This window comes from Schistocerca serialis, chromosome 11 (assembly GCF_023864345.2).
Source record: "Schistocerca serialis cubense isolate TAMUIC-IGC-003099 chromosome 11, iqSchSeri2.2, whole genome shotgun sequence".
NCBI lineage: Eukaryota > Metazoa > Arthropoda > Insecta > Orthoptera > Acrididae > Schistocerca > Schistocerca serialis.
Genome location: NC_064648.1, coordinates 121,606,529 through 121,623,789, shown reverse-complemented (window position 1 = coordinate 121,623,789; position 17,261 = coordinate 121,606,529). Strand labels below are relative to the sequence as shown.

Below are 17,261 nucleotides of genomic sequence, written 5' to 3'. Positions count from 1 at the left end.
GCTGCACGATGTTGGGGCGTGAGCGGAAGACGGCCTAACGGTGTGCGGGACCGTAGCCCAGCTTCATGGAGACGGTTGCGAATGGTCCTCGCCGATACCCCAGGAGCAACAGTGTCCCTAATTTGCTGGGAAGTGGCGGTGCGGTCCCCTACGGCACTGCGTAGGATCCTACGGTCTTGGCGTGCATCCGTGCGTCGCTGCGGTCCGGTCCCAGGTCGACGGGCACGTGCACCTTACGCCGACCACTGGCGACAACATCGATGTACTGTGGAGTGTCCGCTGTGCCGTGCGTGTGATCATTGCTTGTACAGCCCTCTCGCAGTGTCCGGAGCAAGTATGGTGGGTCTGACACACCGGTGTCAATGTGTTCTTTTTTCCATTTCCAGGAGTGTATATAGACAGCCCTATTATACACATTCTGCACATGCATGAACCACTTGTCCAACATCGTCCACATGCAGTCGAGTGCTGCATAACAGTCACATAGAGTATGGTCTGGTTGCAAGACTGCCCGCATATCAGCTGTTTGCCCACCCATACCTAGCTGTGCCTGTGGGCTCCAGGCTGCCCACTGGAACCAGAACAACCTGGCATTAAGAATGCCATTGTGTAGTGTGACAGCCTCACATGGAAGTATGAGATGTAAAATGGCTCACCAACATGGCTTATGGTAATACCTGGCATTGTTGGGCAAATTCGTTTGGAGTTCAGCAGTGGACTGTCGATTTAGGGCTGTCACGTTCAGCCTCAAGCATGCCACAAATGTTCAGTCAAACTTAGCTGGTTACTGAGCTGGACACACTAGATGCTTGGATTAACCAAATTTCAAGTACTCGTCTACCACACCAACCCTTCCTGGCCAGGCACAATCAACCCTCCTTAGAAACTGCACGTGCCATTGCAGAACGTTGCCCTTGCAGACTGCAGCCATTACTGTGTCTCTAGTAAACACATACAGTGGCATTCCTACCTACCTTCCTTCACTGAGGAGTTTCTTCCATTTGTCCCTGGAACCCAAACCACTATAGCTATCTCAGACCCCAGCCTTCAAGTTTGAGCAGGACCAGCTTGGCCGGCCGGTATGGCCGAGCGGTTCTAGGCACTGCAGTCTGGAACCGCACAACAGCTACGGTCGCAGGTTCGAATCCTGGCTCGGGCATGGATGTGTGTGATGTCCTTACGTTAGTTAGGTTTAAGTAGTTCTAAGTTCTAGAGGGCTGATGACAGAAGTTTAAGTCCGATAGTGCTCATAGCCGTTTGAACCATTTTGAACCAGCTTGGCCAATATGAAACACAGCAAATTCTCAACCTCGATCCCCAACTTATTAAAGGAGTTTAGCACACAGTCCCTGCCATTCAGCTCTATACCCTTGTTTAGGCTGAAACACCTGTTGCCCATCATACCATTTGGCAGCCATTTGAACAACCTTGTTGTAGGACATCTCTCCTACCTTTTTACTACCTAAACTATTATGCCAACCTTAGAACTCTACTTTCCACGTTATGTGGGATCTACTTGCGCTCAATATAATTTTCAGCAGTTCACCAGAAAGATAAATCTTTTCCTTACTTGTTACTAGAAGCTTGGGAGACACTCTTACATTCAGCTCTGCTTTTTCTTACCTCAGTTTGCCTGTTGGACCACCCGCTGCCCGAAACAGCATTCACCAAGCAGTTAAAACTCATCTCACCTTTGTGCAGGACGTTTTTTCTGCACTCCTTGATGCCTAACCCGCTGTAGCAACCCTGCCTTGCAGCTTGTGCAGGAGCAGCTGCACTCAATAGGAAATGATACTCAGCTAGTGAACAAGGAAGTAAATTCATTCCCTAATTGAGAATTTTTGCACACACACACACACACACACACACACACACACACACGCACACTGCCTTTCAGCTTTGTCTTTGTGTGTGTTCTATGCAACCAAACACTCGGTAATCAGCTGAACCTCATTTGTACTTGGACCTGGAGTTTCTACCTGCCCTCATTACCATGCAAACCAGTCTACATACCTCAGCGCCCAATCGACCAATTTGAGTAGGACAACTTGGTTGTGAACCTAACTATGAACAACATTTGAATATCAATATTACTTTAGCCAGTGGACTAATTGTGCCATCTCTGTTGCGCAAACACCCGCACCTATAAAACCCCTCTACCTTCCAAATGGGTAGGACCACATTCTGTTCAATCTAACAATGAAGAAACAGTTGAAACTTATTCATCCAGGATGTTTTTCTTGCACTTTTGGTGCTAAAATAGAAGTAACAACCTCATCCCCCCATCGTCCAGTATGGGTAGGTCCATTCAGCATTGTAGCCTTGTTTAGTCTGAAACACCTGTTGCCCATCACACCACTTGGCAGCCATTTGAACATCCTTGTTGTAGGACATCCCTCCTACCCTTTTCACTACTTAAACTATCATACCAACCTTGACACTCTACTTTCCACCAGATAACGTGGTCCACACATATTTGGCTGGCAGGCTGATATGTTTCCCTCTCGACCGCAGGAGGTCCCGCCTGCTGTCGCCGACTCCCAGCTCGCTGTGCCTGCTGCAGCCACCCAGCTTCCAGTCGGGGCTGGGCCAGTCGCTGCCCAACCTGACCCTCAGCTCCAGCCGGGGCACAGACACGGTGCTGGCCTCGCGCAGCGTCACGCCCACGCCCAGGTCGTCGCCGGCTGCAGCTGGACCTGCCACCACCGGTGGCTCCCCAGTTCTGGGCCAGAGCCCACCGGCTTCACTCCTCCTGGTGCCCGGACAGGGCCACGGGGCCATCCGGAAGCAGCGGCACGCCCAGCCACAGCACCTGCTCAGCCCCGGACACAGAGGTGAGCCACGTCGAGGCATTCAAAGCGTAATGATCAACTTCAGAAATTAATTCTCCATTCATCGTAAGAATAAACCTGATGTAAACAAACACAAACGCGATGATTGGTCAGAAGCCGTAGCACATATACTCTCGTGTAGTTAAGCTCTTCTAACAAGGGAACCTCCCCATCGCACCCCCCTCAGATTTAGATATAAGTTGGCACAGTGGATAGGCCTTGAAAAACTGAACACAGATCAAGCGAGAAAACAGGAAGAAGTTGTGTGGAACTATGAAAAAAACAAGCGAAATATACAAACTGAGCAGTCCATGAGCAAGATAGGCAACATCAAGGACAGTCTGAGCTCAGAAGTGCCTTGGTCCCGTGGTTAGAGTGAGCAGCTGCGCAACGAGAGGTCCTTTCTTCAAGTCTTCTCTCGAGTGAAAAGTTTAAATTTTTATTTTCATACAATTATTATCTGTCCGTCCGTCCATTCGATGCGAGGTAACTGCCCCGTAGTATGGGGACGCTACACCTAAACAGTTGCATTCATTTGTTGCAGTTTATGTGACAAACTCTTACGTTTTCATCACTTTTTTGGGAGTGATTATGACATCCACAAGAAAACCTAAATCGGGAAAGGTAGAAGAATCTTTTTACCCATTCGCCAAGTGCACAAGTTAGGTGGGTCGACAACATATTCCTGTCATGTGACGCACATGCCGTCACCAGTATCGTATAGAATATATCAGACGTGTTTTCCTGTGGAGGAATCGGTTGACCTATGACCTTGCGATTAAATGTTTTCGGTTCCCATTGGAGAGGCACGTCCTTTCGTCTACTAATCGCACGGTTTTGCGGTGTGGTCGCAAAACACAGACACTAAACTTATTACAGTGAACAAAGACGTCAATGAACGAACGGAGAGATCATAAATTTGCGAAACTAAAGAAACTAAACTTTTAACTCGAGGGAAGACTTGAACCAAGGACCTCTCGTTCCGCAGCTGCTCACGCTAACCTCGGAAACACGGCACTCCTGAGTTCATACTATCCTTTATGTTGCCTATCTTGCGCATGGACTACTCAGTTTGTATATTTTGCTTATTTTTTTCATAGTTCCACACAACTCCTTCCTGTTTTCTCGATTGATCTGTGTTCAGTGTTCCAAGGCCTATCCACTGTGCCAACTTACAACTAAGTCTGAGGGGGGTGCGATGTGGAGGTTCCCTTGTAAGTAGGTCCTACTTATGTATTAGATATACTATTACTAAGTTTCTCAACAAGTGCAGTGGACCATTTTAATGAAAATTTATTATACTTTAATTTTTGACAATACTTGGCTGTAACAGCCAAGTAATTACCTACTGTGTTTATGATGGATGTATGGAAAGCAGATGTAAGTCTTAACTCTGTAAATAGTGGAAGTTTAATTTTAAATCTTGTACATAATCTGACTATTCATAACTGAGGTTCACTGACATGAATAATTTACTTCAATTTTTTACAATACTTGGTTGTAATAGCCAAGAAACTAGCAAATGTCTGAATGATGGATTTAATGAAAGCAGATGTAAGTATTAAACCTGTAAATATTAGAAGTTCAAATTTAATTCATGTGCATAATTTTACTGTTTATTGACTGAGGATCATTAAAATTAATGAAAAAGTTACATTTTTGTAATGTGTTTATCTGACATGTTCCACACCCAGGAGGATTCCCTCTTTTATGGGTCTATGCAATGAATAAGTAATCTAATCTGATCTAATCTACGTTAAATCAAACTTTAAGATATTAAAATGTATTAACCACCATCAACGTTTTTCTCAATCACCCTTTAGCCCCGTAGTTTTTACTACAAAAATCGTGTACAGCGTTATGCTCTGATTGTCGGACTGTCAATGTGCAGTATGAAAATACGTTGTTCTTAACGTTTTTCACAAATGTACGGAGATAATCGGCTGAAGTTTTCCCAGCGTTGTGTACACTGCAGTTGATGAACAAATCCACATCGAACGTGTAGCCCAGCGACAGCCGGCACGGTAGCTCAGCGTGTTCGGTCAGAGAGCGGGTTGGCCTCTGTAATTAAAAAAACTGAGTGAAACGATCAACGAACGAACGTGACCGGATGTCATGTGACGTCCGCAACGAGCAAACGCAACGATCAACAACGAACAAAATGGAAAAAAAAATCCGGTAGCGTAATGGAATGTAAATCTTACACTGTTATACGCACATTGGTTCGAATCTCCCAATTATCATATTTTTTCTCGTTCAATATGAAATACCTACATCTCGTACACTCCTGGAAATTGAAATAAGAACACCGTGAATTCATTGTCCCAGGAAGGGGAAACTTTATTAACACATTCCTGGGGTCAGATACATCACATGATCACACTGACAGAACCACAGGCACATAGACACAGGCAACAGAGCATGCACAATGTCGGCACTAGTACAGTGTATATCCACCTTTCGCAGCAATGCAGGCTGCTATTCTCCCATGGAGACGATCGTAGAGATGCTGGATGTAGTCCTGTGGAACGGCTTGCCATGCCATTTCCACCTGGCGCCTCAGTTGGACCAGCGTTCGTGCTGGACGTGCAGACCGCGTGAGACGACGCTTCATCCAGTCCCAAACATGCTCAATGGGGGACAGATCCGGAGATCTCGCTGGCCAGGGTAGTTGACTTACACCTTCTAGAGCACGTTGGGTGGCACGGGATACATGCGGACGTGTATTGTCCTGTTGGAACAGCAAGTTCCCTTGCCGGTCTAGGAATGGTAGAACGATGGGTTCGATGACGGTTTAGATGTACCGTGCACTATTCAGTGTCCCCTCGACGATCACCAGTGGTGTACGGCCAGTGTAGGAGATCGCTCCCCACACCATGATGACGGGTGTTGGCCCTGTGTGCCTCGGTCGTATGCAGTCCTGATTGTGGCGCTCACCTGCACGGCGCCAAACACGCATACGACCATCATTGGCACCAAGGCAGAAGCGACTCTCATCGCTGAAGACGACACGTCTCCATTCGTCCCTCCATTCACGCCTGTCGCGACACCACTGGAGGCGGGCTGCACGATGTTGGGGCGTGAGCGGAAGACGGCCAAACGGTGTGCGGGCCCGTAGCCCAGCTTCATGGAGACGGTTGCGAATGGTCCTCGCCGATACCCCAGGAGCAACAGTGTCCCTAATTCGCTGGGAAGTGGCGGTGCGGTCCCCTACGGCACTGCGTAGGATCCTACGGTCTTGGCGTGCATCCGTGCGTCGCTGCGGTCCGGTCCCAGGTCGACGGGCACGTGCACCTTCCGCCGACCACTGGCGACAATATCGATGTACTGTGGAGACCTCACGCCCCGCGTGTTTAGCAATTCGGCGGTACGTCCACCCGGCCTCCCGCATGCCCACTATACGGCTTCGCTCAAAGTCCGTCAACTGCACATACGGTTCACGTCCACGCTGTCGCGGCATGCTACCAGTGTTAAAGACTGCGATGGAGCTCCGTATGCCACGGCAAACTGGCTGACACTGACGGCGGCGGTGCGCAAATGCTGCGCAGCTAGCGCCATTCGACGGCCAACACCGCGGTTCCTGGTGTGTCCGCTGTGCCGTGCGTGTGATCATTGCTTGTACAGCCCTCTCGCAGTGTCCGGAGCAAGTATGGTGGGTCTGACACACCGGTGTCAATGTGTTCTTTTTTCCATTTCCAGGAGTGTATTTATAAAAGTCATCATCATATTTTATGAATAACGCACGTCTTCTTGTTTCTAATTACATATTGGACATGAAATTCCCGCTTCCATTTCAAATACAAATTCTTAATTATCGATGTTTTATGAAAAACTGTTCATAAAAGTTGTTTAAATCAAGGAAACACAAGAGTTTAATTTTTAAGGTAAAAATGAAAAACCAAATCCTGTTTATTTGGACTATGTCCATCGTTTTATACCACAGAGGTAGATAAGTATCGTAGAAACGTGAAAAACAATTATTTTTACAGCATCTAGCATATCATACAAATGCAGCATTTTTTACATTTGCTGCTGTGCCATTGCAATATGAACGCAACAGAACTGATCTGGAGCCAATCTGAGGGATTTGGCCAGAGAAGTAACAAGGCAACAGATGACGTCCCGGAACTAACGCACGCAGGTTTTCCACACGTCACTGCCGAGTGCTGTGCGGGGTATAGAAGGGCTCGTCATAAAAGAAGAGAAGATGCTGCGCCTGATTGGCTGCTTGGATTCTGTTGTTGATAGGCTCGTTATCCACGTAGCAGGCGACACATGCAGAACTGAAGTGTATTTCTCGGATTCGGATGTATTTCTCGGATTCGGATGAGGAAGGAGCTAAGAGATTATCACACGACGTCAGTGCCTCCGATATTTAACTATACGGTGAAATCCGTCAATACTCTCTCACGTTACACACAGCTCATGCAGAAAAATTACCCTGTGGTTCAGTCGGAAATTTTCATCATTCTTGTTTTTAATTACAATAGTACGTTAGCTATAAACGATGACGCGGTTTTCGTCTAAGGAGCGTATTTTGGGAGATTTGCAGTGTGTTATTTCATTCTGGTTAAATATTAAATGACATCCGAAGCTCTATTGCACGTCCGCTCGTCCCGTTCTACGTGCGAACTGCAGCTGGCCACGCCACTGCAGGCTAGCTGTACCAGCTGACCGGCCACTGCTGTCCGAGGTAAATGCGCCGCTAAAGCTGTTGTCCCGCCTTATTGTCGCCAAGTCGATGTCCGCGTAACGCACAGCACAAAACATACCCTCATTACCGTACTTGACAGTACTCGAGACAGCTTGGCTGCAGTCCCACGTGAAACGGAAATCCAATGAGGTTCCAGCAAACACTGAAGAACGTATAGAGCAGTGTTTACATCAGGTGTATTCTTATGATGAACGGATTATAACATTAAAGTTTTTGGGGTAGAGTGCAAAATATGCCAGCCATGGCTGCAGTGATCATCTCCTGGTGATTAACTGCATACTTTTTGGTCCAGTGTCCATTTTATTCCGCCATGAGATCTCTACCAACAATGACATTACATCAAGGATCTAAAACTAGTGATATTACTGGTCTGCTCTCATGGAACAGATGGGAAACTTTATTAGATTGGTTTATTATATTGTCTATTGCCTCATACAGTAAGAATTGTTACCTGCCGTCATCAGTGAATGTGGTCTATACTCGTGTTTTCCTCTTATGGGGCATCCACCGTGCAGATGAAGTTACTCCTTTACAGCATCCAAGATGTGTGACACTCCATAAAGGACTAGACAGATGCATTGCAGAATGTGGGCACATCCTCTTACAAGATGAGCTGGGAATGTGGAGAACTGTACACTGGAAAACTGGAAGGCCTGTACTAGTGCACATCTGGATGCACGAGTGCAAAATCCCAGTTGGGCAACATGACAGATCGGCAGTGGCTGAACACCACAAAGATTGCATTTGCAAAATAAAATCCAAGATAACTTGCGTACTTTCCTAGCAGTGTGTGATTGTGAAGCAACGGTGAAGCACAAAAGCAGGGAGGCCATGGATGTACACTCCTGGAAATGGAAAAAAGAACACATTGACACCGGTGTGTCAGACCCACCATACTTGCTCCGGACACTGCGAGAGGGCTGTACAAGCAATGATCACACGCACGGCACAGCGGACACACCAGGAACCGCGGTGTTGGCCGTCGAATGGCGCTAGCTGCGCAGCATTTGTGCACCGCCGCCGTCAGTGTCAGCCAGTTTGCCGTGGCATACGGAGCTCCATCGCAGTCTTTAACACTGGTAGCATGCCGCGACAGCGTGGACGTGAACCGTATGTGCAGTTGACGGACTTTGAGCGAGGGCGTATAGTGGGCATGCGGGAGGCCGGGTGGACGTACCGCCGGATTGCTCAACACGTGGGGCGTGAGGTCTCCACAGTACATCGATGTTGTCGCCAGTGGTCGGCGGAAGGTGCACGTGCCCGTCGACCTGGGACCGGACCGCAGCGACGCACGGATGCACGCCAAGACCGTAGGATCCTACGCAGTGCCGTAGGGGACCGCACCGCCACTTCCCAGCAAATTAGGGACACTGTTGCTCCTGGGGTATCGGCGAGGACCATTCGCAACCGTCTCCATGAAGCTGGGCTACAGTCCCGCACACCGTTAGGCCGTCTTCCGCTCACGCCCCAACATCGTGCAGCCCGCCTCCAGTGGTGTCGCGACAGGCGTGAATGGAGGGACGAATGGAGACGTGTCGTCTTCAGCGATGAGAGTCGCTTCTGCCTTGGTGCCAATGATGGTCGTATGCGTGTTTGGCGCCGTGCAGGTGAGCGCCACAATCAGGACTGCATATGACCGAGGCACACAGGGCCAACACCCGGCATCATGGTGTGGGGAGCGATCTCCTACACTGGCCGTACACCACTGGTGATCGTCGAGGGGACACAGAATAGTGCACGGTACATCCAAACCGTCATCGAACCCATCGTTCTACCATTCCTAGACCGGCAGGGAACTTGCTGTTCCAACAGGACAATGCACGTCCGCATGTATCCCGTGCCACCCAACGTGCTCTAGAAGGTGTAAGTCAACTACCCTGGCCAGCAAGATCTCCGGATCTGTTCCCCATTGAGCATGTTTGGGACTGGATGAAGCGTCGTCTCACGCGGTCTGCACGTCCAGCACGAACGCTGGTCCAACTGAGGCGCCAGGTGGAAATGGCATGGCAAGCCGTTCCACAGGACTACATCCAGCATCTCTACGATCGTCTCCATGGGAGAATAGCAGCCTGCATTGCTGCGAAAGGTGGATATACACTGTACTAGTGCCGACATTGTGCATGCTCTGTTGCCTGTGTCTATGTGCCTGTGGTTCTGTCAGTGTGATCATGTGATGTATCTGACCCCAGGAATGTGTCAATAAAGTTTCCCCTTCCTGGGACAATGCATTCACGGTGTTCTTATTTCAATTTCCAGGAGTGTATTAGAGCATGCTAACAACATGAACAGAGAATATAGCATTAGACTTGTTGCATCTTGACTGCCAGCCATCAAAGTCCGTCAACCCGCACAAACAACTTGAGAGTTTGGGCGCTAATGACCATAGAAGTTTTGCGCCCTAAAACCACAAACAAACAAAAAAAAACAACTTGAGCTGTGAGTGTGACTGGTGAGCAAATGCCACTCCGCACCCCATGCCCATCATGAGGAAGACAAGAATCCACATGCCACTTGCTGACAACTGCTAATCTTGACGCATACTGTAATAGACAACAGCAGAGACCGCCTCCCTCCACCACAGGAAACAAACTATAGTAACACAATAGTTCATTCCTCGGAAATCCACTGATAAAACAGTTTGTACTGAGTAAAAAAGCTGCGCAGCAGCTGTATGGCAACTTTATTTAAAAAGCATGACGAGTTCCATGACACTAGTTTCATTCCCAGAAATAATGAGCAGAGGTTCTGACATACTGCAAAGATGAAGGATGATCTCTTTAAGTCCCCTGAAGTTTACAGAATTATGTGTAATGGCTGACAGTATGAATATATCAGCCAGACAGGCAGGACATTTGATGTCAGGTCAAATGAATTTTGATCTGAAATGACATTTTCACTCTGCTGCGGAGTGTGCGCTGATATGAAACTTCCTGTCAGATTAAAACTGTGTGCCGGACTGAGACTCGAACTCGGGACCTTTGCCTTTCGTGGGCAAGTGCTCTACCAACTGAGCTACCCAAGCACGACTCACGTACCATCCTCACAGCTTTACTTCTGCCAGTACCTCGTCTCCTACCTTCCAACCTTAACAGAAGCTCTCCTGCGAACCTTGCAGAACTAGCACTCCTGAAAGAAAGGATACTGCGGAGACATGAATTAGCCACAGCCTGGGGGATGTTTCCCGAATGAGATTTTCACTCTGCAGCAGAGTGTGCGCTGATATGAAACTTCCTGGCAGATTAAAACCGTGTGCCGGACCGAGACTCGAACTTGGGACCTTTGCCTTTCGCGGGCAAGTGCTCTAGCAACTGAGCTACCCAAGAACGACTCACGCCCCATTCTCACAGCTTTACTTCTGCCCGCGAAAGGCAAAGGTCCCGAGTTCGAGTCTCGGTCCGGCACACAGTATTAATCTGCCAGGAAGTTTCAATTTTGATCTGGTTCAGGTTCTGACACAGCTCTGTGTACTCATTTTTCTGAGACACATCACTCTGTCAGCAGTATTTCATCCAACGTTTCAGTATTGCAAAAGGGCCAAAAGGGAATATAAAGGCGATGTTTTTAACAAGATGTTTGTCTTGTATTAAAGCAATCGCCTAGTCATGCACTCAACACCCAAGTTGAACTGAGATAATCGATCTTAGATAACTCTGAATATCTCAATGGATAACCCAGCCCATTACCTGTTTTAACATTGCCTCAACCTTTCTCTCCCCCTATTCTTTGGGTCTTTCACGGTTTGATGCTCTATGGGTCAAACATATTTAATAATTTCCCACAGCATATGATCTATGTCATCCAGAACCGTCCAGTTTATATTTTCTATTGCAAGTATTTGACTTTGTAATCTCGTTTTCACCCAGTACCTAGTATTTTTCTCACGTTCAGAGTCTGTCTTAGCCCTTCTGCACATGTGCCACTTATGTAGTGGTCCATCATGTGTTCCTGCGTTAATCTGCGGTCAGTGACCTGTACTCCACTGGTGCTAATGGTACAAGGTATGATTTCTCCTGTCTTTCTGTTTTCCATCCACTATGCATTATTTTAACGCTTTATCTACATTCCTTGATAGGTCACCAGCTATTGCCTCCCCTTCTACATTTGTCTGTCGTGGGCTGAGACATGTTTTTTGTAGAATGGAGTGAAATTCTAGGAAACTGGAAGAAAACTTAACATCAATATTGTACTCCAGTATCGTGTTGTAACTGTAAGTATTGGTCATTGTCACATTTTATATTACTTACATTCAGCCATTTTTAGCAATGATCTGATGTTCTTATTGTCCAAGGTTGTCATTTTCTGATATTATTTCACGGTTTCTTTTTATTCGGGACTCCACCTGATGACGTAACTAAAGTTTCAAAACTGGTCATGCTTTTTAAATAAAGTAACCATACAAATGCAGTGGTGCTTTTTAATCACTATGAAACTACAATAAAGTTTTCCAATAAATTTGAGTAGAGCAGACCAATAATGTCAGTGTAACAACGAAAAGAAACGGATCCTGGACAACACAGTAGACTTTTAGGCCCAAAGGAGGCCACTGCAACTGTGACTGAAATGTAGGTTTTATTCAGTGACAGTTACTTCAAAATTTTAGATCTACACCCACGAACCGTTTATGTTAATTGACTCAGATTGGGAAAGGCTACACAGTTATAAAATTCTCAATTGTCTACTGGTGCAGAATACTTCGCCAAACGACCATATTGCCATCATCTGGTATTCTCATGAACAGACTGCCATTGCATCGTTGGTTGGCTGACTTGGCGGAGGGGCCAAACAGCGAGGTCATCGATCCCATCAGATTAGGGAAGGATGGGGAAGGAGTTTGGCCATGTGCCTGAAATGCATTTGACTGAAATGATTTAGGGAAATCACAGAAAACCTAAATCAGGACAGCCGAACACGGGTTCCAAACATCATCCTCCCAAACGTCAAGTCCAGCGTGCTACTCACTGCGTCACCTCGCTCAGTTCCACTGCAGGCAAACAGGCTTTTATCTGCATACCAAGATTTCCCACTTGCTATGGGGGATAACTGGATACAACTAGAAATGGAGAAGGTGGTACGTAATTGTCAGAACACTTCCGTACTTGCTAATCAGCAGCTAGTTCATTGGAAGGTTTGATTTGGTTGCGTGCAAAAATATTGTGCCCCTAGGATAGCAACGGCAATTAATTAATATCTTATCACTCCTTCAGTGCTTCTACAGGAAGATGACAGCAACAACAACAGAGTAAATGACCTGCTATCAACGATCCTCGAAATTTATCTTGAAAAATCGCTTCACTGCATTAGAATATATCCAACAGCATTACATGTTAAGAGTGTTTGGGTGGTTTTCCACAGGTGTGTCTTATCCACCGCCCAGTCCGTGCCGAGGGTCTCTGCAGCGCGCAACGCCGGTGCCACAGTCTCGGAACCCTCCACTGGTGAAGACTGGTCACGTGGCCAGCGTGGGCAGTATAGGGCTCCAGCACACGCCACCACCACCACAGCGATTCTCCGATCTCGAAGTGCCACTTATAGCAGGTAAGGACAGAGACCGTGCATCGCCTTCAGGTCTGGCTGAGTTCATTTATTTTCTGGCATTTAATCGAGCCCCCATTAGTATGTACCCATAACCACAACTCCATGGATATAAACTCATTGAACACAATACACTTTATGACAGAAAACAAAACAACATGAAGGAATTATCCGAATGGGACAGAAATCGCTAGATGTTATGTACATTATAGACAAATATAGAGAGCTTCACAAATTGAATAGTTAAGTATCCCATTCGTCCACTGCTGGCCCTTATGCAAGCAGCTATTTGGCTCGGCACTGACTGTTAAGAGTTGTTCAGTGTCCTCCTCTGGGACTCTGTTTCGAATTCTGTCCAATTGACACTTTAGATCATCAAAATCCTATGCTTCTTGGAGGGTCCTGCCCATAATGCTCCACCCATTCTCATTTGGAGAGTGATCTGGCGACGACTTAACTGGTCATTGGGGCTCAGTTCGAAGCGGGACTCATCACTGAAGACAATATTGCTACAGTCAATAAGATTCCAGGGTGAAGACGTGTTTGGAGATGCCCTGGACTGCAGTTGGATACCAACTTGACTGTCACCCGCCATACGGCCTGACAGACAGGAATGATGGTCTGGGGTGTCATTTCTTTTCATAGAATTTCTTGTCATCCGTGGCTCCCTTACAGCACTGTGGTATGTTGACGATGCTCTATGCCCCGTTTTGTTGCCCTTCATGGAACGTCAAAAAACGGTTGAAATGGCTCTGAGCACTATGGGACTTAACTTCTGAGGTCATCAGTCCCCTAGAACTTAGAACTACTTAAACCTAACTAACCTAAGGACATCACACACATCCATGCCCGAGGCAGGATTCGAACCTGCGACTGTAGCGATGGAAAGTCATCCTGGGCTTACATTTCAGGAACGTAATGTCAGGCTGCACATGACAAAATTTTCTACTGCTTATTTTCGTGCTCGTGCAAGGTAGCTGCATCTCTCCCTAATTGAAAATATTTGGAGCATTATGGGCAGGATCCTCCAAAAACTCCAGGATTTTGACGATCTGTCTCTGATTGGGCTGAACTTGCATGGTATCCCTCAGTAGGACATTTAATAACTCTCTCAATCAGTGCCAGTCTGAAGAATTGGTTGTGTAAGGGCCAGAGACAGACCAATGCATTATGAACATGTAAAGCTTTTTCTCTTGTATAAATCATCCAACTTTTCTGACATTGTAAACGTTTATCTATACATGTACATCACATCTACCGATTTTCATATGAATCAGATAATTCCTTTATGGTGTGCCGTTCCTTTTACTTAGTAACCCCCCCCCACCCCACCCTTAAAAGAGCACACTGATCTGTTTCGAGCACTGTTGATGGTGTAGAATTGGTACTGGGTGATCATGCGACCCTAAGTAATTCATGGCAGTCAAGTGGCAAATATGTGCCAGTCGGTTGTGGAATCAGAACTGCAAAATGGGTCGACCTGGATGGAGATGCGTGAGAGACTGACAGAAAGGAGTCCGTGTTTAGATGTTCCTGTGACCACAATGTGAATGAAATTGGTCAATTTGTTTGTGTATCAATGCAAACTTCCCAACGTGTCTACAGGGAATGGCGTACCAGCCACAACCCTGTAACACAGTGTGAGAACACTAGTCGTAATACACACATCAAAAAAAGTTTTGCATCACCTCAGTTCCAAGAGTTCTGGAACCTTCAGAGGAAATAGAGATTAACATAAAAATCATTTCCGTCCTTTTTAATGCTCACGAAAACCACACATTGTATGTTGTACCACCATACAGCGAGACCTTCAGAGGTTGTGGTCCAGACTGCTGTACACACCAGTACTTCTAATACTCAGTAGCACGTCCTCTTGCATTGATGCATGCCTGTATTCGTCATCACATACTATCCACAAGTTCACCAAGGCACTGTTGGTCGAGATTGTCCCATTCCTCAATGGTGATTCGGCGTAGACCCCTTAAGTGGTTGGTGGGTCACATCGTCCATGAACAGCCCTTTTCAATCTATCCCAGGTACATTCTTAGGGTTCATGTCTGGAGAACATGCTGGCCACTCTAATCGAGCGATGTCGTTATTGTGAAGGAAGTCATTCTCAAGATGTGCACGATGGGGGCGCGAATTGTCATCCATGAAGGCGAATGCCTCGCCAATATGCTGCCGATATGGTTGCACCAGCGGTCAGAGGATAGCATTCACATATCGTACAGCCGTTACGTCGCCTTCCGTGACCACTAGCGGCATACGTCGGCTCCACATAATGCCACCCCAAAACAGCAGGGAACCTCCACCTTGCTGCACTCGCTGGACAGTGCCTCCAAACACGTCTCCGATGATTGTCTGGTTGAAGGCATATATGACACTCATCGGTGAAGAGAACATGATACCAATCCTAAGCGGTCCATTCGGCATGTTGGTGGTCCCATCTGTACTGCGCTGCATGGTGTTGTGGTTGCAAAGATGTACCTCAGTGATGATTTTTGTTTAGTGGAGCGCTCAACTGCATGGTCACCAGCACTCGTACAAAGTCCCAATTTTTACACAGTCCATTTTATTTTCACAATCCAATCTAATCACCCTCACAAATGATGATGGTGAAATGCCGAGGACAACACAAACACCCAGTCCCCAGGCAGAGAAAATCCTGAACCAGGTTGGGAATCGAACCTGGGGACCCGTGATCCAGAGACAGCAATACTAGCCCCTAGACCACCACCTGTCGACAAGATGGACCTCACCGTGGATGTCGGGAGTGAAGTTGCGCAACAGCCTATTGCACACAGTTTGAGTCGTAACACGACATACTGTGGCTGCACGAAAAGCATTATCCAACATGGTGGCGTTGCTGTCAGGGTTCCTCCGAGCCATAATCCGTAGGTAGCGGTCATCCACTGCAGTAGTAGCCGTCAGGCGGCGTAGGCGAGGCACGTCATCGACAACTCCTGTCTCTCTGTATCTCCTCCATGTCCGAACAACATCGTTTCACTCCGAGATGCCTGGACACTTCCCTTGTTGAGAGCCCTTCCTGCAAAAAAATAAGAATGCGGGCGCGATCGAACTGGGGTATCGACCGTCTAGGCATGGTTGAAGTACAGACAACAGGAGCCGTGCACAACCTTCCTGGTGGAATGATTGGAACTGATCGGCTGTCGGACCCCTCCGTCTAATAGGCGCAGCTCATGCATGACTCAAAATGGTCCAGATGGTTCTGAGCACTATGGGACTTAACATCTGAGGTCATCAGTCCCCTAGACTTAGAACTACTTAAACCTAACTAATCTAAGGACATCACACACATCCATGCCTGAGGCAGAATTCGAACCTGCGACTGTAGCGGTCGCGTGGTTCCAGACTGCAGAGCCTAGAACCGCTCGGCCCCAGCGGCCGGCTCATGCATGGTTGTTTGCATCTTTGGGCAGGTTTAGTGACATCTCTGAACAGTTAAAGGGACTGTGTCTGTGGTACAATATCCACAGTCAACGCCTGTCTTTAGGTGTTCTGGGAACTGGGGTTATGCAAAACTTTTTTGGTGTGTGTAAGATCCTAATGGATAATGGCCGGAGACGAATGTCATGCACTGTCAGTGACAATTGGTTTCAGACCCAACAGGAACTGCTGCTCTCACCGAATGCAGAGCCATCTCAACCAGTTTCCAGGCAGTTATTGTGAAGGCAACTTGGCTACAGCAGCAAACAAATCTTTGTAACTTCAGTGGGCCAGGCGACACAGGTACTGGACAATGGCTGACTGGGGAGCCACGTAGTATGGACAGATGAGTCGCGAATCGCCTCCTTCCAAATATTACAGTGAGCCAAGTGCACCGATTGCCCAGTCAGGTGTTTGATCCACAGTGCGTGGAGAGTGCAGTTCAATCCACAATGTATTCTGTCATGTTAATGAGTGTGCTCTTCCTACCGTGATTTTGGTCCAGTCATTCAGGTGACCCTGAGCATGAACCAACATGTTCATTTGATCACTTTCCTTACCAATAATCACCTTTTTCTACACATCCCTGACAAATTATCCATAGACACTGCCATCTCCCAGGAAGATAAGACCATGTTCACAGAGCTCAGTGCATATGTTCCTGGTTTGATGAAAGCTTGGGCATATAATCACACCTCAGTTCTCTTACAAAATCCCCTGATTTTAATACTGTAGAA

General features: G+C 47.2%; 1 protein-coding gene across 1 annotated transcript in view; it reads left to right on the top strand.

The window, feature by feature from the left end:
- Positions 1–17,261, top strand: part of LOC126426523 (pleckstrin homology domain-containing family G member 5) — a 556,069-nt gene that overhangs the window by 410,843 nt on the left and 127,965 nt on the right. Inside the window, exons 15-16 of the mRNA XM_050088427.1 lie at positions 2,515–2,834; positions 12,898–13,080. Coding sequence (XP_049944384.1) covers positions 2,515–2,834; positions 12,898–13,080 — 503 coding nt within the window. The remainder of the gene's footprint in view (positions 1–2,514; positions 2,835–12,897; positions 13,081–17,261) is intronic.